The 20,623-nt window shown below is 41.1% G+C and overlaps 1 protein-coding gene across 1 annotated transcript in view; it reads left to right on the top strand.

The window, feature by feature from the left end:
* The window catches only part of LOC127657109 (gamma-aminobutyric acid receptor subunit rho-2-like), a 50,270-nt gene extending 29,960 nt beyond the window's left edge, over nt 1-20,310 (top strand). Inside the window, exons 7-9 of the mRNA XM_052145760.1 lie at nt 272-424; nt 531-739; nt 18,519-20,310. Of these exons, the coding sequence (XP_052001720.1) occupies nt 272-424; nt 531-739; nt 18,519-18,830 (674 nt within the window). The 3' untranslated portion in view covers nt 18,831-20,310. The remainder of the gene's footprint in view (nt 1-271; nt 425-530; nt 740-18,518) is intronic.
* The last annotated feature ends 313 nt before the right edge of the window (nt 20,311-20,623 follow it).

Raw genomic sequence — 20,623 nt, 5'->3', positions numbered from 1 at the left:
ACACTTTTTTTATTATATTAAATAAACTTATTTTTGTGGAATTGTATATATTAAAGGTGTGCTTGTGCCATCTTTATTTAAAATAAAAGCCACATGGTTTGGTACATGGTTTTTGTTATCTATGCAACAAAGTTCATTTTTAAATGTGGCTTAAGTGTCCAAATACTTCTTGGGTCTGCTGTATGGAGTCACTTGGTAAATATATGACTTGTCCATTTGCATTTTCTTTCTCTCTCTCTCTCTCTCTCTCTCTCTCTCTCTCTCTCTTTAGGATGGTACAACCGCCTCTACATAAACTTTACGCTTCGCCGCCACATCTTCTTCTTCCTGCTGCAGACTTATTTCCCTGCTACACTTATGGTTATGCTGTCCTGGGTGTCATTTTGGATTGATCGCAGGGCTGTTCCAGCCAGAGTTTCACTGGGTAAGATTACCACAAATTGGCATTTTTGCCACTGGCATTGCTTCCTGTGCCATGTAATGCTGTCAGGCTCATACACATCTGAACATGTTGTGCTGATTTTATCCAGGTATCACCACGGTGCTCACCATGTCCACCATCATCACTGGGGTTAACGCTTCCATGCCCAGAGTCTCCTACATTAAAGCTGTGGATATTTATCTGTGGGTCAGTTTTGTGTTTGTGTTCCTGTCAGTCTTGGAATATGCGGCAGTTAACTATTTGACCACAGTCCAGGAGAGGAGAGAGCGCAAGCTCAGGGACCGAGTTAGAGAACAGGTAAGGAAAAGGAAATGGTTTTTAATATGGTTTATAATAATAATATCCTCTCTCTTTTATTACATTATACATTAATAGTTTAAAAAATAATGTCACAATTTATTCACCATCATGTTATTCCAAACTAGTTTGACTTTCTTTCATGGAACACAAAGTTTAGCAAAATGTCCCATCTGCTCTTGTCCATAAAAGTGTAATTGCTGCTGTCAAGCTCTAAAAAGGTACCTCATGCTGTATTTCGGTCCTCATGCTGTCAAAGTAACCAGTAAGGGCAGTCTTAAATTCTGACCTAAGAAAAGTGGGGGTATCGGTTTTAATATTCACAAAATTTCAACCTATATATCGGCATTTCTGTTTTCTTCTCCAATGATTTCGGGTCACTGCAAGTGGTGCCAGGTCTATTAGCTGTGCTCCTTCCTGTGTATGCATATTGTCACAAGATAAAGAAAAGCATTGCAAAAACAAGACACATGCTAAAATATGGAACATATTTAATACCTCTTTAGAGATGCAGAGCGCCAAAAAAAATTATTTTAAAACCAAGCTCACCACCAATGGGACCTACTTCATGACCTGCTCACTAGCGCCTCCTGTTGTTTATAATATGCCGCGTCAAGATGTACCACGGCAGATTAGTCTCAGCCTCAGACATGGACCGCCCTCAGTCCGCTCTCAGTCTGGTGATGCACATAGCAATCAAAACATGATGTCTGGATAAGAAATGTTTGCTATACCAGGTCATTTATGTTTGTAATGTACCTTTCTTACTGGTCAATAAAAGTAAAAAATAAAATAAAATAAAACATAGCAATCAAAACTGTAAAACGCTTTCTGCGTATAGACGGACACAGGACGTTTTATCAGTACGTCTGGAAGCGGAGTTGTGTTCACAATGTTCCGCGTTGATATAGTGAGCGCTTTTGAGGACGAAATAACCATAGAATTTGCCCTTGTTCGCCAGGTTATTGACATCAAATCTTTTAAAAGATATTCAGAGTTTAATTTGAGGCAAGTAGCAGAAAGTGAATATCCACGAACAGAGTTGCTTTGTTTACTTCGTTATGTCTGTGAATTTCTCTATAATGAGGTTTTCTGTGCTGTACTTGGACTCTACACATTTTCTGCTATTCTCTCATGTCTTTCTGCGCAGTCGCTCGCGAAGACTCGCGCGCAAAAAAGAAAGAAAGAAAATAAATATCCCATATCTGTCTTTAACTATGGTACGATACATCTCCGATAACCCCGCCCCTAAACACCTCGTGCTGACAAAAGTAACTGTGATTGTTCGCTTTAAATGTCAGTTAGATGGCCTTGTCTAAATGTGCTGTTCAGCCAGTTTGGATTTGCTGAAGGGCAAAAAAATTTTAGTTACTGCAGATGGCAAGATTTTCAGTGAATCACCCAAAAAAAATGTCTTCTCTGTCATAGCTCTCAAATCTATGGAAGCCGGTTTCCGCCACAGTTAAATAAAAAAAGGTGATTTTGTAAGTCAATATAATGAGATACTAAGTCATTATTATGAGAAACTTTCTCATAATAATGACTTAGTATCTCGTAATAATGACTTAGTATCTCATAATAATGAGAAACTTTCTCATAATAATGACTTAGTATCTCATAATAATGAGAAACTTTCTCATAATAATGACTTAGTATCTCGTAATAATGACTTAGTATCTCGTAATAATGAGAAACTTTCTCATAATAATGACTTAGTATCTCGTAATAATGACTTAGTATCTCATAATAATGAGAAACTTTCTCATAATAATGACTTAGTATCTCATAATAATGAGAAACTTTCTCATAATAATGACTTAGTATCTCATAATAATGACTTAGTATCTCGTAATAATGACTTAGTATCTCATAATAATGACTTAGTATCTCGTAATAATGAGAAACTTTCTCATAATAATGACTTACTGTGCGCATGCGCAATGTGCTCAGTCAGACGAATTGTGCGTTTCAGATTGAGACGGATCACACAAATGACAACAGCACAACTCTTTTGAAAGTAAGTATAGTTTTATAGCAAGAGGTTTGCAAATAACAACAATTTAGCGCGATGTAAGTGCAGGGCAAGTGTGTTGACTCGCGAATCGGTTTCACACCGCAAGCGAGGTGTGCATTATTAAAATACATATATAATAATCTCGTTTATAATACCACAGTTGTTACACCTCAAGACATTTTCAGGTTTTAATTCCTAAAACGCTCTTGTGAGTATAACTACGTTCTTACGTCAGGGATTCAGGGGTGAACCTCACTGTTTTTAGTTCTTCACCTAGGGTCTTGCGTACAAAGTCTCCGTTACGGATTCGAAAGCGTCACTTTAGACCTACTAACGGAGGTTTATTGGAGTAACGTGTGTGTGCGTGCGTATGAGCGCTGGAAAGAAAGTGTTCAGACCTGCGTGTGTACCTGTGGGTTCGAGCTGTTATGAATCAACTGGGGATCGTTTTAACTGTGGATGTGCGCTTGCACACTGTGGTAAAGTTAGTTTTACGTTTACTGTTACAATGTGATATGTAAATAAATAATAAAACAATGTGACAAGCAATACATCTTGGAAAAATGAACCTAACATTTATATACTTGCACTGTTTTAAAAAGATGCCCATCCAAAAACGTAGGTTTACATTCCATGTTTAAAAAAAGTTACTCTGGGTGCTATTGGATGTTATTTAAATAAAATACTTGATTTTAAATTTGTTATTTAGGTGATGGCTTAAATTTCATAACTGACATATGTTTGTCTACAGGATGGAAGATCTAAAGGGATTCTTGAGACAGAGGAATGTCCCTGAGGAAACAATAGAGACACTGGAACATGAAACGGTGAAACAGATACAGATTAACACAGATAATGTTCATAAAAGTTTAAAAGTATTGTGTTAGAGATTAACATTTTAGCTCCAAACTCAAATATAAGCCGCCAAATCCATTCTTGCACTGACATTGGTAGTATTACAACATGTTGCACAAGTAATTGATTAATCGAGTACTTGTTCAGCTTTAAACATTCGACTAGAAAAACTTGATTTTCATTTGTGCCAGCTGTGGGCAACAATGAAACTGCTTTTCTCACTAAAATCTTGCAGTTACAACCAAATGTATTGGCTGGCATTGTACACTCCTGAGCACAAAAAAAATGGGTCAAGCCCAAAATGTCAAAACATTAAGTGAGGAATATTAGCAAGAATTAAACAAATGCTCTCCGAGGCCTTCTGTGCCACCATTTGTTCATTAACTGTTTGGGGAAAAAGCTGGAAACGGGGAAATGCACTTGTTTTTTTACCAAATTTGGGGAAAAAAAATTATATTTCTTGTTGCTTAGTATCTCAAAAATATTATCGTGAAGAAAAAACATATGTGTGAAAAACACTTTGTTGTCAAGTCACTTCATAGACTTCAATGTATTCTGCAGTGCTGATGCGAGTCATGTGAAAGATTCTTAATGTGTATAAATATCACTCACTTTTGCACATTAATCATTGTTCTTCACAATCACAAAAGTGACAGATTGTGGTTTCATAATGGCGAATTTCTCCGAAAGGTGAGCAGTTTAGATCCCTGAAATTATTATTATTTTCATGCATTTATTTATTTTGTGGAATTTGATAATTTTCCACGGCACACCTGACAATCTTTCACAGCACGTGGCACAGTGGTTGGGAAGCACTAACTTAAGCCAATTCAACTTTGAAAACATCAACATCAGACATCAAACAACATCAGCAAGATGGACAGTGCTGTTTTGTCACAGTATAAGCTTACATTAAGCAAAAAAAATAAACGGTAGAAAGGAATAAAGGTAAATCGTCCTCCACCTGCAGCCTTGATCTGTATTTGCTTTTAAGCAGGGTCAAAGCTGAAAACCCGCACTCACATAAGTAAGAGGAGGGGAAGGGGATGAGGAATTTCATAGCCTTTCGAGAGAGCCTGCTGGAGATACGTCACAATATTTGTTTCACAAAAATGTAACCTGAAAAATTTAATGAAATACAGAAATAAAGAAAAGAAAATCTTAAAGAAAGCCCAAATGTTAGTTTGGGATTGTTTTGAAGCATTTACCTAACTGCAACAAGAAATATTAAAAAAAACTATTTTGAATGTCTCAATTTACATGCTCATTTAATTGCAATTAATTTAAGTAATTTTTGTACAATTAATCGCACTGAATTAATGCAATTAATCGCATGCCCACGGACCATAATAAGGAAGATTCCTGAGAAATGCAAGCTTGTAGTACCACCTAGTAAGTGAAATTTCAGCTGTATGAGCAACGCACAGTTTATACAGTGAAGAAAACACTTTAGTAGGCAGAACAACATGCGTTAAGTTCTTGCGTTCAAAACACTTGGAGCGCAAATGCAATCTAAGGGATCTCAAGATGTGTTTAAAGATTGAGTATTAAACTATATTTAACTTGACACAGTGACCTAAACATTTTATGTTTATGATGCAACACACCGAGACATCTGATGTAGGTGTAAATTGAAAATTTTGTATGGTCTTATCTATGATTAACTCTTCTGCTACAGGAATGTAATGCATTTTAATTATCTGAATATTTGTTTATTTTATATATATATATATATATATATTTTTCTTTTATATTTAAAGATAACTATGTATCATTATTTCATCATTATATATTGAATTATTGTTATATGAGGGGCTTTTTCAGCAAATATTTGTAAATGCGATTAATTAATCGGGACACCATGTAATTAATTCGATTAAAAATTTTAATCAATTGACAGCCCTACTTTATTTACATCGTTACTGATTTGGAGTGCACACAAGTTAGTTTCGTTGTGTCTGTTATTTATATTTGTTTCAATTTGAGTTTAAGTTTACCGGTGATGAGTGGCGATGGTCTTCAGACAAGGATGGCAGAAGCAGCATATTGTGGTGATGAAAATTAGAGTCCGGGCAGGATGAGGAATTTAAGCATTATTGGTTCCGTCCGCACATACCATTTTGCTCAGATTGCATGGGGAGGAGGAAAAACTGATATCTTTATTAATTGACTTCTTTAGTTCTATATTTATGGTATCTTTATAAAATTTGCTTTTCTTCAATTTTGATTTCATAAATGTATTTGTTGATTTGATCATGATTTAAGTAGAGTTAATTGTTAAATGTAAAGTTACTTTGTTTTCCCTTCTTGTGATGTAATGGGCCCATCCTTTCCTTTATAAGCTGTTGCTTTGTTCATTACAGGGGACAGCTTTAGTTTGTTAGTTGTTTTCTATTGAATGTTGTGTTATTTTATTTTATTTTTGTTTGTGGATTTTGTTATAAGAAATTTATGAGTTTGTAAGTCCTTTTTTATTTGGGTTCAAATAAAGACCAATCTTTTCAGTTAAGAGCTTGTGTTCTTTGTTTCTGACCCTCTGTCCCTCAAAGTAGGCAAGTTCACAGTAGTTTAATTTGCTTCTTATCATTCATATTCTGTTAAAATTCACCTCTGGTGCCGTTCTAAATGCATGAATGTGAACCGAACTATTGAGCATCTACATCTGAGATGCTGTTCTTGAGTAGCGCCCAAATATTGCGCACCACTGTGAAGGCTAAGTGACATTTTTGGAAAATGTTATCAAGGTTTTACATTTGCCTATAGTAAGACTATATAAGTGAATTTCCCCATTTCCATCTTTTCCCCCAAACAGTTAATGAACAAATGGTGGCACAGAAGGCCTCGGAGAGCATTTGTTTAATTCTTGCTAATATTCCTCACTTAATGTTTTGACATTTTGGGCTTGACCCATTTTTTTTGTGCTCAGGAGTGTACAATGCCAGCCAATACATTTAGTTGTAACTGCAAGATTTTAGTGAGAAAAGCAGTTTCATTGTTGCCCACAGCTGGCACAAATGAAAATCAAGTTTTTCTAGTCGAATGTTTAAAGCTGAACAAGTACTCGATTAATCAATTACTTGTGCAACATGTTGTAATACTACCAATGTCAGTGCAAGAATGGATTTGGCGGCTTATATTTGAGTTTGGAGCTAAAATGTTAATCTCTAACACAATACTTTTAAACTTTTATGAACATTATCTGTGTTAATCTGTATCTGTTTCACCGTTTCATGTTCCAGTGTCTCTATTGTTTCCTCAGGGACATTCCTCTGTCTCAAGAATCCCTTTAGATCTTCCATCCTGTAGACAAACATATGTCAGTTATGAAATTTAAGCCATCACCTAAATAACAAATTTAAAATCAAGTATTTTATTTAAATAACATCCAATAGCACCCAGAGTAACTTTTTTTTAAACATGGAATGTAAACCTACGTTTTTGGATGGGCATCTTTTTAAAACAGTGCAAGTATATAAATGTTAGGTTCATTTTTCCAAGATGTATTGCTTGTCACATTGTTTTATTATTTATTTACATATCACATTGTAACAGTAAACGTAAAACTAACTTTACCACAGTGTGCAAGCGCACATCCACAGTTAAAACGATCCCCAGTTGATTCATAACAGCTCGAACCCACAGGTACACACGCAGGTCTGAACACTTTCTTTCCAGCGCTCATACGCACGCACACACACGTTACTCCAATAAACCTCCGTTAGTAGGTCTAAAGTGACGCTTTCGAATCCGTAACGGAGACTTTGTACGCAAGACCCTAGGTGAAGAACTAAAAACAGTGAGGTTCACCCCTGAATCCCTGACGTAAGAACGTAGTTATACTCACAAGAGCGTTTTAGGAATTAAAACCTGAAAATGTCTTGAGGTGTAACAACTGTGGTATTATAAACGAGATTATTATATATGTATTTTAATAATGCACACCTCGCTTGCGGTGTGAAACCGATTCGCGAGTCAACACACTTGCCCTGCACTTACATCGCGCTAAATTGTTGTTATTTGCAAACCTCTTGCTATAAAACTATACTTACTTTCAAAAGAGTTGTGCTGTTGTCATTTGTGTGATCCGTCTCAATCTGAAACGCACAATTCGTCTGACTGAGCACATTGCGCATGCGCACAGTAAGTCATTATTATGAGAAAGTTTCTCATTATTACGAGATACTAAGTCATTATTATGAGATACTAAGTCATTATTACGAGATACTAAGTCATTATTATGAGATACTAAGTCATTATTATGAGAAAGTTTCTCATTATTATGAGATACTAAGTCATTATTATGAGAAAGTTTCTCATTATTACGAGATACTAAGTCATTATTATGAGATACTAAGTCATTATTATGAGAAAGTTTCTCATTATTATGAGATACTAAGTCATTATTATGAGAAAGTTTCTCATTATTACGAGATACTAAGTCATTATTACGAGATACTAAGTCATTATTACGAGATACTAAGTCATTATTATGAGAAAGTTTCTCATTATTATGAGATACTAAGTCATTATTACGAGATACTAAGTCATTATTACGAGATACTAAGTCATTATTATGAGAAAGTTTCTCATTATTATGAGATACTAAGTCATTATTACGAGATACTAAGTCATTATTACGAGATACTAAGTCATTATTATGAGAAAGTTTCTCATTATTATGAGATACTAAGTCATTATTACGAGATACTAATTCATTATTATGAGATACTAAGTCATTATTACGAGATACTAAGTCATTATTATGAGAAATAATAATGACTTAGTATCTCATTATATTGACTTACAAAATCACCTTTTTTTATTTAACTGTGGCGGAAACCGGCTTCCATACAAATCTCATTTGCGCTTTTGCATATTTAAACTTGGCAGATGATTTTGAGTAAATATGGACTTAAATCATAGGTCTACTCCTCACACAAAGCTGTCATTGGCTTCAGATGACTTAGAAACATAATGTAAAAGTCATGGACTAATGGTGATGTCATCAGAATCAGAATCAGCTTTATTGCCAAGTATGCTTACACATACAAGGAATTTGTCTTGGTGACAGGAGCTTCCAGTCTACAACAATACAAACAATACCAAAAACAGCAGCAAGACATAGGTAATTAAAAACAAAAAATAACACAAAATAAATAATTATACATATACGTACATACACTCACCTTCATACATACCCACATACACACACGTAGTGCAAATCTAATACAATCTGTATATAAAGAACAAAAAACAGTATATTATGTACATAGCAATGTAATGGCAGAAGTGGTTCCCTCTCGAGAGGTCTCTCCTATTGCGTAAGTAGCTTACGCTATGGGAAAAGTCAGTTTCTCGAGAAATATTGAAGTCTTTATGTAAAACGCATTGCAGCTGCACAGCAGACAGCAATAAGCGAGGCAGCTCGGTCATTGGCTGTGCTGCGGCAACTTGCTCGAACCAATGACGGGGCGACTCTGAACGCGCGACCAATGAGCGCGCTTCACGCCGCAGCTCAGAGCCCGCCAAGATTGGCGTGGCTAAGGCTATATATTAGGCGCCCCGTCATGAGAGTTCTTTAGATTTAATCTCCTTCAGCAAAGACCTTCTCTTCGCTGGATCCTCTGGATTATTGGAATCTTTTCGCCCGCCGTCGACAAGCCTACAGCAGGACTGCTACGAGGACGCTGGCGCCTTCAGCCGCCTTCAAAGCCTTCTGCTACGCCATCCGGCGCGCATCACCTTATATCCTTTACTAAGCAATAACTTTTCAAGTGTTCGCCTCTGCGACGCTTTTTTGTCCTTAGTAAAGAGCAAATTCGAGGCGTTGTTTAAAATGCCTTCGACCTGCGCCTCGTGCAGAGGCCCTCTTCCTGACGGGGACCGTCACATTATCTGCGCTCGCTGCCTGGGACCTGACCACGCAGAAGCTGCTCTCACTCGAGGCGGATGCCCCGAATGTGACTCCCTGGGCCTCACCGAGCTGCGCGCTCGCTTTGCCGCCTTCGCCGCGAACGAGCCTGCTACCACCGTGCTGCCATCCCCTCTGTTCGAGCCGCGCAAGAAAAAGCGGCGCTCACGGAGGCCGCCAGAGCACGCAGACTTCAGTGACGTCACGCCGGGCCAGTCTCCGCGTGCTTCACCACCACCCGAGGACTCCCTGCCGCCAGTTCTATTCACGCAGGCAGACCAGCACCCCTCCGGAGCGCTGGGTCTCCTCTCGTTCGGCGCGTCAGGGGACGACGGTGAAAAGGATGACAGCCTTTCCATTGACGCTGCATCCGACGACTGGCCGGGCTCGGCCTTCGAACCCACGCCGTCGACACTAGCGGACACGAGCAGGGGCACCAGCATGGACTCAGAAATCGTCCGCATACTGTCCAAAGTCGTGGAAGACCTTGGGCTCGACTGGTCTTCTCCGGAAGAACCCGCCCACAGCCGGCTGGACGAGTGGTTCCTGTAAGGGCGCCGGCAGGCCCCTCGACAGAGACCCTCCCCTTTCTTCCCCGAAGTTCACGACGAACTCACAAAGTCGTGGAAAGCCCCGCACTCTGCTCGCCTGAAGCCTTCTTTCTCTTCCTCGCTCTCCTCGGTGGACGGCGCGAGAGAAAGAGGCTACGAGGGAACCCCGCCCCTCGAGGATGCTATGGCCAACCATCTGTGCCCACCCTCCACCGCTGGATGGAAAGCCAAAGCTTCTCATCCCTCGAAGCCCTGCAGATCTACCTCAGCTCTCGCCGGTCGCGCATATGCCGCCACCGGCCAAGCTGCGTCAGCGCTTCATTCCATGGCTGTTCTGCAGGTCTATCAGGCGAAACTTCTCCGCACCATGGACGAATCTGGACCTGAACCTGAGGCTTTCAAGGACCTGCGCAGCGCCACTGATGTAGCCCTGCAAGCCACAAAGGCCACCGCCCAATCCATCGGCCGGGCCATGGCTAACCTGTCTGTCCTTGAGCGCCATCTGTGCCATTCCTCGACGCGCCTATCGCCCCAAGCGGCCTGTTCGGACCGGCGGTAAAAGAGTTCGCTGAACGCTTCACTGAAGGCCAGAAGAATTCGCAGGCTATGCGTCACTTCCTGCCTAAGCGCTCCAGCTCGTCACAGAGCCGCCAGAGACCGCCTCAGCTGCAGCAGCGAGCCAGGGCGGCGCCTCCCGTCTCCCAGCCCAGACCTGAAACGGACGCTCGATGCCGCTCGCGTTCCGCTAACCGAAAGCAGCCGCCTGAGCGACGGGGACCTCGGCCCAAGATCGTGCTGAACCCGGAGCCTCGTAAGCCTTCCTAGCCATAGGAAGAAAGAGAGAGTGCGTGTCTCGCAAAAGCCGGACCACTCTCTCCAAAACGTGTAAAACATTACCCAGTCCCCTTACAAGCGGCTGGAAATGTCTGTACAGCAGTCAATGGGCCAGTCACAGAACTCGCTCACCTGCAATCAAACGCCGTTTTAACGGCAACACGCAGAAATCACAAAAAGAGTCATTTTCTGCCTGTGTCACTAAGGGGTCACGTGTCCACACTAAAGTGCGCATTCCCACATATCAATACTGTCCAAACAGTGCCGAATACTTCCCCAGCTCAAGATGGACGCCCCATAAATGTAGATCGTGTGCCTATTGTCATGTATGCACCACTACACACAAGCACTGTTCCCACAGTTATAAACACTTCCCCAGTAAAAGCGGGAAATACTATAAAGGTAACGCGCGTGCCTGCTGTCATGCATGCACCCCTACACACAAACACTGTATGCATGCCCAAAACCCCCGCCATGAGCCGGAGGCTTTACGAAAATGGCGCGCGTGCCTACTACGGTATATGCACCTCCACCCATAAGCGCTGCCCATACAGTTTCAAACAGTTCTCTGGCCCATGCCGCGAGCATCACAGATGCGGCGCGTGAGCCAAGAAACTCCCCGCTAAGAATGGGAAGCTTTATGAAAGTGGCGCGCGTGCCTATCACAATGTATGCACCCCCACCCGTAAACACTGTCTATACAGTTTCAAACATTTCTCCAGCTCATGCTGCGAGCATTACGGAGATAGCATGCGTGCCTGTAATCTCACACGCACCCCTGCACTCGGCACTCAACAAAGCTGCTCAGCGTGCTCCTGCGCCTCTGAGAGCTGTAAGCTCAGTGTTAGCACAAGGCAATTCGCCGGCAGGGTCCATACATCACTGCGACACGCCCCCAGCCAGCATTCAGCCCATATCTGTGCGAGCAAAAGCCGGGGAAAAAATCCCCGACATGCCGAAATGGGTTTTGAACATAATAAGACACGGTTACTCGCTTCAATTCGCTCGCAGACCAACCCGCTTTTCAGCGGTGGTCGAGACGAAAGTGAGGAAAGATGTTTCACATGTTCTACGCACCGAGGTGCTCAAACTGATAGAGAAGAGCGCTATAGAAACTGTTCCTCCCTCTATGAGCGAGGCGGGTTTTTACAGCCGCTACTTTCTCGTCCCGAAAAAGGACGGTGGCCTCTGCCCCATCCTAGATCTCAGACATCTGAACAAAGCTTTAATGATTCGCTCGTTCAGAATGTTAATGACCAAACATATCCTCGCGCAAGTTCGCCCCGGGGATTGGTTTCTATCAGTGGATTTGAAAGACGCTTACTTTCACATTCCGATAGTGCCTCATCACAGGCCATTTCTGAGATTCGCTTCGAGGGACAGTCATACCAGTACACAGTACTACCATTCGGCCTATCATTGGCCCCCGTACATTCACGAAATGTATGGACGCAGCACTTTCCCCCCTGAGACAGCGGGGAGTGCGAATACTGAATTACCTCGATGATTGGCTAATCCTAGCACAATCAGAGAGTCAGTTAACGACGCACAGATCTTGGATTATCAGTCATCTAGAATGTCTGGGTCTGAGAATCAATTTTGCAAAGAGCGTGCTATCCCCCAGCCAGAATATCTCTTTTCTGGGAATAGTGCTAGTCTCAGTGCAGATGACGGCGTGCCTCTCATCAGAGCGCGCGCTCGCTATTCGGCGCCTTGCAACATCATTCAGAGCGGGCGCGCACACCCACGTCAAACGATTTCAAAGGATGCTCGTTCTCATGGCCTCGGCATCAGCTGTACTCCAGCTAGGATTGTTGCACATGTGTCCTCTCCAACGCTGGCTCAAAAGCCGTGTCCCCACTCACGCGTGGCGCTCGGGCCACTTTTTAATCAGAGCGAATCACGGCTGTATAAAAGCCCTGACGCCCTGGAAGGCCGTCGACTGGTATCAACTGAACAAGGGAGCGGACATGCTCTTTGAACAAGGGACTGAACAAGGGAGCGGACATGCTGTCCAGAGACAAGGTTCTCCCAGGAGAATGGTCTCTCCACCCCCTGACGGTCCAGTGGTTATGGCAAACCTTGGGCGAAGCAGAGGTCGACCTCTTCGCCTCCAGGGAAAATGCACACTGCCCTCTTTTCTTCTCAAAGAGCACGGACGCGCTCGCCCAAGTCTGGCCGAGCCGCCCCTTGTATGCTTTTCCCCTGATCGCGATGCTACCTCAGGTCATCAGTCGGATCAGGGAGGTGAAATATGCAGTGCTCCTGGTAGCCCCACTCTGGAAGAACCAGACGTGTTTTCCAGAACTGATGCAGATGATGCAATCTGCCCCATGGCCGATTCCGTTGAGGCTGGACCTCCTCAGGCAGGCCAACGGGATGATTCTTCATCCCCGCCCCAATCTGTGGGCCCTTCATGCATGGCCCCTCAACGGGTTCCGGAGAACCTCCCCAGCGGAGTGTTGAGAACCATCACTGAGGCGCGAGCGCCTCTACGGCGCTTATATGCCCAAAAGTGGAAAGTGTTCAGTGACTGGTGTGATACCAAGAGCTTGAACCCCAAATCGTGCGAGATACCAAGTGTACTCGCCTTTTTGCAAGTGCTGCTGGAGGCGGGCCGCACACCCTCCACGCTCAAAGTCTATGTGGCTGCCATAGCGGCGTCACACAATCCTGATAAAGGATGCTCATTAGGGAAAAACGACCTAATCATTCGTTTCCTAAGAGGCTAGGAGGATGAACCCTCCTCGCCCCCCCTCGGTACCGATATGGGACCTGGCCACGGTCCTGGATGCACTCAAGAGTGCCCCATTCGAACCTCTCCGAACCGTGCACCTTAAACAGCTCTCGCTCAAAACTGCACTCTTGCTGGCACTCGCCTCAGTCAAGAGAGTGGGCGACCTGCACGCGCTGTCATCAAGCGCTGCTTGCCTGGAATTTGGACCTAACGACTGCAGAGTTGTCCTTAGGCCAAAGCACGGGTATATTCCTAAAGTGCTCTCCACACCCTTCAGAGTACAGGTGATATATCTGGCAGCGCTATCGTCTTCAGCAGACGAAAGCGACACTAATTTACTCTGCCCGGTCAGGGCGCTCAGAGTATACTTGGAACGTTCTGCCCCGTTCAGACAGACGGAACAATTATTCGTATGCTTTGGCGGCCGCACTAAAGGTCTCGCAGTTTCAAAGCAAAGAATATCGCGCTGGATAGTAGATGCTATAGCGCTGGCTTATGAAGCCAAGGGCCTTCAATGCCCCTTAGGCGTCAGAGCTCACTCTATGAGGAGCATGGCCTCCTCGTGGGTGTGGTTGAGTGGGATACCCATTGAGGATATTTGTGCGGCGGCAGGCTGGGCCTCGCCTTCGACATTTATCAGGTTTTATAACCTACAGGTCCCCTCATTGCATTCCAACATTCTATCAGCCTGACTGTAGTATGGACTGGAGTACATATATGCTGAGCATTATCTCCTCCCTTATAAGGTCCGTCTCTGACTGACTTAGGGAGTTTTTTATGCATATCAGTAAAAAGAAAAATCAGTACATAAGATATGTGCGTGTGTTTTTACAATGAGTGCCCCACCATGGGCCACCTTGGAAGGCGCTCTATACTATCCCATTATATAGCTCGCCGTTGGCTGGCTCGTTGAATAATCATTTTGCTTTAAGGCTCAGGCATCTGCCTCTGGCTTTATAGAGCGAAGTCAACACGCACGGCGTTTTGCATGGTGTTCCCATAGCGTAAGCTACTTACGCAATAGGAGAGACCTCTCGAGAGGGAACGACTCGGTTACTAACGTAACCTCGGTTCCCTGAGAGGAGGGAACGAGTATTGCGTAAGCTGCCGTGCTTGTGCTTGGTCAGTCGCTTCAGTCGATTGAACCTAAAGAACTCTCATGACGGGGCGCCTAATATATAGCCTTAGCCACGCCAATCTTGGCGGGCTCTGAGCGCGGGCGTGAAGCGCACTCATTGGTCGCGCGTTCAGAGTCGCCCCGCCATTGGTTCGAGCAAGTTGCCGCAGCACAGCCAATGACCGAGCTGCCTCGCTCATTGCTGTCTGCTGTGCAGCTGCAATGCGTTTCACATAAAGACTTCAATATTTCTCGAGAAACTGAGTTTTCCCATAGCGTAAGCTACTTACGCAATACTCGTTCCCTCCTCTCAGGGAACCGAGGTTACGTTAGTAACCGAGTCGATATGTTGGATAATATAAATTAAAATTCAAATTAAACTGTGTATTGCACATCATTATTGCTCAATGGGGCAATTTAATTGTTCATTAGATGGATGGCCTGAGGGAAAAAACTGTTCCTGGGTCATTCTATGAAAATGGTGGCTTTTTGTACAGACAACTTTTAAAAAATGTAATTCTTTTTTTTATACCAAAACTTATAGTCAGATAATAGTTAACCTCTTAACATTATAAATCAACTTAAATGACAGCTTAATGTATTTTGATATTTTTACTACATTACATAAAAAATTGCTTGTGCTGCCTTTTTGTCACTGGTGTTACCTATATTTTAGATGACAATTCAGGCTTTTCAGAATGTAATTTGACTATTTAATTTTCATACATAATCAAAGACAGAAAAGGTTAATGTAATATTAAGAAATTGTCTTGATTAGTAATAATTTACTTTAAACAGGTATGTGTAAAGTTCTATTGTGTGACAATTTTTATTTCTACCATTGTGTTTTTTGTTGTAACATTAGAAATATTTGAGGTTGAGTGATCAAAATTGAATGATCATATCCTTAAAATGCTTACAAATGAATGCAGCAACAGTTAGGTAGATACAAAAACCATAATCTAGAAACTGGGCAACTCTGATGCCGGAACACCAATACATGCCATGAAGTAGCACCAGTGACGCAATGTAACACCAGTGACGCAATGTGAAACCAATGACATAACTTAAGATTATTTCAATCAAATTTTTATCAATTTATTAGTGATATTTTACATTACAAATAATTTCAGATTTCATAAAATTAAGGTTATTGGTCAGATTAAGACCGAACGATGAAGCCATATTGACTAAAATGTGTCTTATAACACAACTTTGTCATACAAACATAAATCATATCCACTAGAACATTAGAAACACTAACATTGAACGCAAACTAAATCTGTTTTTCCAACAGTGCTGATATGAACATTTTGTATGGAATATATGTTTATCTGTTGTTTCTTTTTAAGGTAGGCTGCTCTGCGGTCTGGGTCAGTGTCCCTGCGCTGTCTGTAGAGTTTTTGCTTTTCAGCAGCACTTAATTTCGCCATATCTGTCAAAAGGAAAGCCACATTATGTTTGTACAATATTGAAACAGTAATAAAATGCTAATAAGTCTTTATTAATATAATTGTTGAGGCTTTTATGAAATCTTATGTCGAGAAAAATGTTAGTGGTGTTATTGATTGTCACTGGTGTTATCGTCATGTCACTGGTGTTACCAGCAGCAACAGTAACACCAGTGACGATAACACCAGTGACAAATCTGCAGACAAGATGGGATATCTAAGATGGCGGCCACAGTAGCTCAAACTACACTTCTTAAATTGTAAATAAATCACTTAATCATGCAATTTGAACAATTATTTTAATCAAATTTCCTTTCCCCTTACTATAAACTGTAGAACACCAGTGACGCATCTTAAGTCCTCGCATGAAATTATCAAATTATTTATCAAATTGCTAAAAGATGAAGAGAGAGTGAACACTCACCATGTGCTTTTCAAAACAGCCCCGCCTCCAATGAACCTTTGACCCAGGAAGAAGTTGGCAAGGATGTTGCATTTTTTCAAAGTGGTGTTTTTTATAAATTGTAACACCAGTGACATGAAATTGAGGGACAGCTATTCCTTGTAAATTATATATAATATTTAGTTGATTTAAGTAGTCCACTAAATAACTATACTACTTTCATTTGTATTATGACATTTAAAGGGGGAGAAAAAAATATTTTTTAACTCAAAATATGTCACTAAACAACGACTCCTGACCCGAGGGACAAGCCAGTTTCATGGTACTGACCGTATTCTACAATATATAAAAAAATTGCTTTTCAATATAACTGTCTTACATATGTTTTATTAACAATAAAACATTTAAATTAAAACAAAAAACAGATATTTTGTGTTGTTATCTGACACTTTTAAGTGTTTTTCCTGGTGATTAAGGCCGGGACAGGAAAGCCACCATTTTCGTAGAATGACCCTCCTGTGTCTGACGGTTCTGGTGTTCAGAGCTCTGAAGCGCCGGCCAGAAGGCAACAGTTCAAAAAGGTAGTGGGCAGGGTGAGTGGGGTCCAGAGTGATTTTACCAGCCTTTTTCCTCACTCTGGAAGTGTATAGTTCTTGAAGGCGGGTCAGGGGGCAACCAATAATCCTCTCAGCGGACCGAACTGTCCTTTGTAGTCTTCTGATGTCTGATTTCGTAGCTGCACCAAACCAGACAGTTACTGAAGTGCAGAGGACAGACTCAATGACTGCTGAGTAGAACTGTTTCAGCAGCACTGGTGGCAGGTTGAACTTCCTCAGCTGGTGAAGGAAGTACAACCTCTGCTGGGCCTTTGTCACAATGGAGTCGATGTGTGTCTCCCACTTCAGGTCCTGTGAGATGGTAGTGCCCAGGAACCTGAATGACTCCACTGCTGCCACAGTGCTGTTTAGAATTGTGAGGGGGGACAATGATGGGGTGTTCCTCCTAAAGTCCACAATCATCTCCACTGTTTTGAGCGTGTTCAGCTCCAGGTTGTTTTGACTGCACCAGAAAGCCAGCTGTTCAACCTCCTTTCTATATGCAGACTCATCATCATCTTGGATGAGGCCGATGACAGTGGTGTCATCTGCAAACTTCAGGAGCTTGACAGAGGGGTCCTTGGTGGTGCAGTCATTGGTGTACAGGAAGAACAGTAGTGGGGAGAGCACACATCCCTGGGGGGCACCAGTGCTGATGGTACAGGTGATGGAAGTTAATTTTCCCTGCCTTACGAGCTGCTGTCTGTCCGTCATGTTGGAATTACCATAATTACTTGTAAAAGTACATAATTACAATTTGTCAACTCTGCAAGGTTTGGTTCTTGAATAATGTAACGTACAAGGAAGGGCAGATGGTGGACTTTCTGGTGCCCCCCTAGGAGTTCGTGCCTTAGGGTTAGGGATGTGTATAGGGAGTGGCGGTTCTGAATGTAGTGATATTTTGCTGTTATTGACAACTACGCTGTTCTGGCCACATGAGCTCCAAGAACATCCTCAAGAAGCTCAGAGTAGAATTTCCTAGTTGCCATTTCTTATTACTTAATTACAGTAATTGTGACACTAAGTGAATGCAGCATATTGTATTAAGCTTTTTGTCATTTATGGAGCTTGACAGCGCCACATTCCATGTACTTTAATTTTACAGAAGAATAGCACCTGGGACAATCTTCTAAACATTTCTTATTGTGTTCCACAAAAGACAGAAAATCCTACTTGGGAGAACTGTTCCTTTTGAGGGCTTTTGAGTAATATTGATAAAGTAGTCAGCCATATTGTCATTAATGCCCCTTGTTTATGAACTGTTCTCTCTCTTTGCAATTTTTCCTCCCGCGGCACTTAACCTGTTCCAGTCCTTGCCCTGCACCTGCGGTATGTCTCACACCAAGACCATGATGTTGGATGGGACCTACAGTGAGGCTGACACCAACAGCCTGGCAGGCTACACAGAGGCTCCCATGGTTCCAGACGAGGTGGTGCCGGAGAAACAGGAGCATATGGTGGTTCACCTGTCGATGAGCAGCGAGTCCACAACCACTAAGAAGAAGGGCATTCGCGCCTTCCGCATTATGCAGAATACGCATGCCATTGATAAATACTCCCGTATGATCTTCCCGGGAGCCTATATAGTTTTCAACATTATTTACTGGTCGGTATACTGCTGATCGTGCTCTCTTTTGGACTTGAGGTTTTCATAACTTTCATGATGACTCTTTGATGGACATCAAACATTGGTTCACGTGAAACCAAACTGCAGTTACCTTTGTCTCTTTTCATTCTTAAAAGACAGGTTAAAAATGGAAAGACAAGATATGTAATGTAGGAGGTTTTTCTTTCTCAAATGAGTGCTTAATTTAGGCCTTTTCAAGTTGAAAATTACTTCTAAAACACTTATCAGATTTTGTACGGGCTTATGTGTTTTCTCTTCATGTTCACGTTATTTGACTATTAATGATACTGTATGTACACTTCAAGAAAGTTGAACTGATATTAGCTTCTGTTTTAAAGATGCACTAAGTAAGTTTTGATACCTAATGAAATGTTATTAAATGTAATTCTTAATTCTTCAAATCAGATTACAGTTACTGACTTTCAATTAAAATAATAATTTTAAGTACATTTCTTGGGTTAAACATATTTCTGAAATAATATTACGTATAATACCTTTAAAATATATGTTCATATCTATCTCTGTGACATCTGAAGTGTGTTTGACAGTGAACAAAGAGGAAATATAGACATTTTTAATTTGTTGAGTATAAAAAACAAAACTTCCCTATGAAAAGTGTTTTAGAAAGTAACTAAAGTATTCAATAATGTGATTACTTTTCAGTGAAGTAAGCTGTAAAGTAATCTGATTACAACTTTATAGATGTAGTGAGTAATTTGTAGTGGATTACTTATTTGAGTAAATTACCCAACACTCCTCACCAGTCCAAACAGAGTAAAAATTACTAAGTAAAATTACTTGGTGCACCTTTTAGTCTATTTATTTGTTCATCAACACAATATCCAGTTTTTTTCATTTAGGAAAGAGCGTGTTCATGATAAGGCAATCACTCACATAATGTATCATATTTAGCACTAACAAGATAAAGAATCTCCTGACAGTTTATGGTAAATATGGCTGCATATGTGTGTGTTTGCATATGTATGTGTATTTGATACGATTACATTTCACATTTGAAAAATAAATCACTTGGTCTTTATTGTTCATCTGCATGCATGTTAGTTTACTGATTATACATTTTAGTATGACATTAGTCATACTCCAGTTTAAACCTACAGATTTGCCATTATACCTTACAAAGTTGAGTATACAAGCTTGTTCAAGGTGAGTTTGAAATGCATATAAACATTCTTGAATACAATTTGAAACTGCCTTATGTGCAACACTAAACACTGACAATAGACATTTTGTTAACTTTTTGTCTTTTGGTGGGACAATTTTAGTGCACATAAAGGCATTACATGCAAAATTGTAAAATACTTGTCAATGTAAATTTAAAATACTGTGAACTGTACATGTGCTTGAAGTTCTTGTTTATACTTGTTTGAAAGATACCAAACTATCACATCTATAAAGGCATTGCTGTTTCTGTAATTGTTGAGAAGTTAAGAATGTACAATGTGTTAACCAGAAAAAGGTGCAATGTAATAAAACATGTTTGTTAAAAATATAGGCCTAAACATATGTTGTGTTTTAAAGAAGTACAGATGCATAGGCTACAGGTAAATGGGGTTATTGTTCAATAAATGAAGAGTGCACAAACATGGGACAAAATATGTCCCACATTTTCACTTTCAAATTAATCAGAGGTGTTAACTATGTTCTTCTCACAAATGTACAATTTAATTTTCTGTTCTTTTTTTATTGTCTTTTCTTTAAAGTGGCTGTCCATTAACAATTTTTAAAGATTTGGCATGAACTCACCCTGATCTTACTCGTTTATTAAAT

The sequence above is a fragment of the Xyrauchen texanus genome, chromosome 16, assembly GCF_025860055.1.
Source record: "Xyrauchen texanus isolate HMW12.3.18 chromosome 16, RBS_HiC_50CHRs, whole genome shotgun sequence".
Taxonomy (NCBI): domain Eukaryota; kingdom Metazoa; phylum Chordata; class Actinopteri; order Cypriniformes; family Catostomidae; genus Xyrauchen; species Xyrauchen texanus.
The sequence above is the reverse complement of the archived record's forward strand: the minus strand, read 5'-3'. Positions and strand labels throughout refer to the sequence as shown.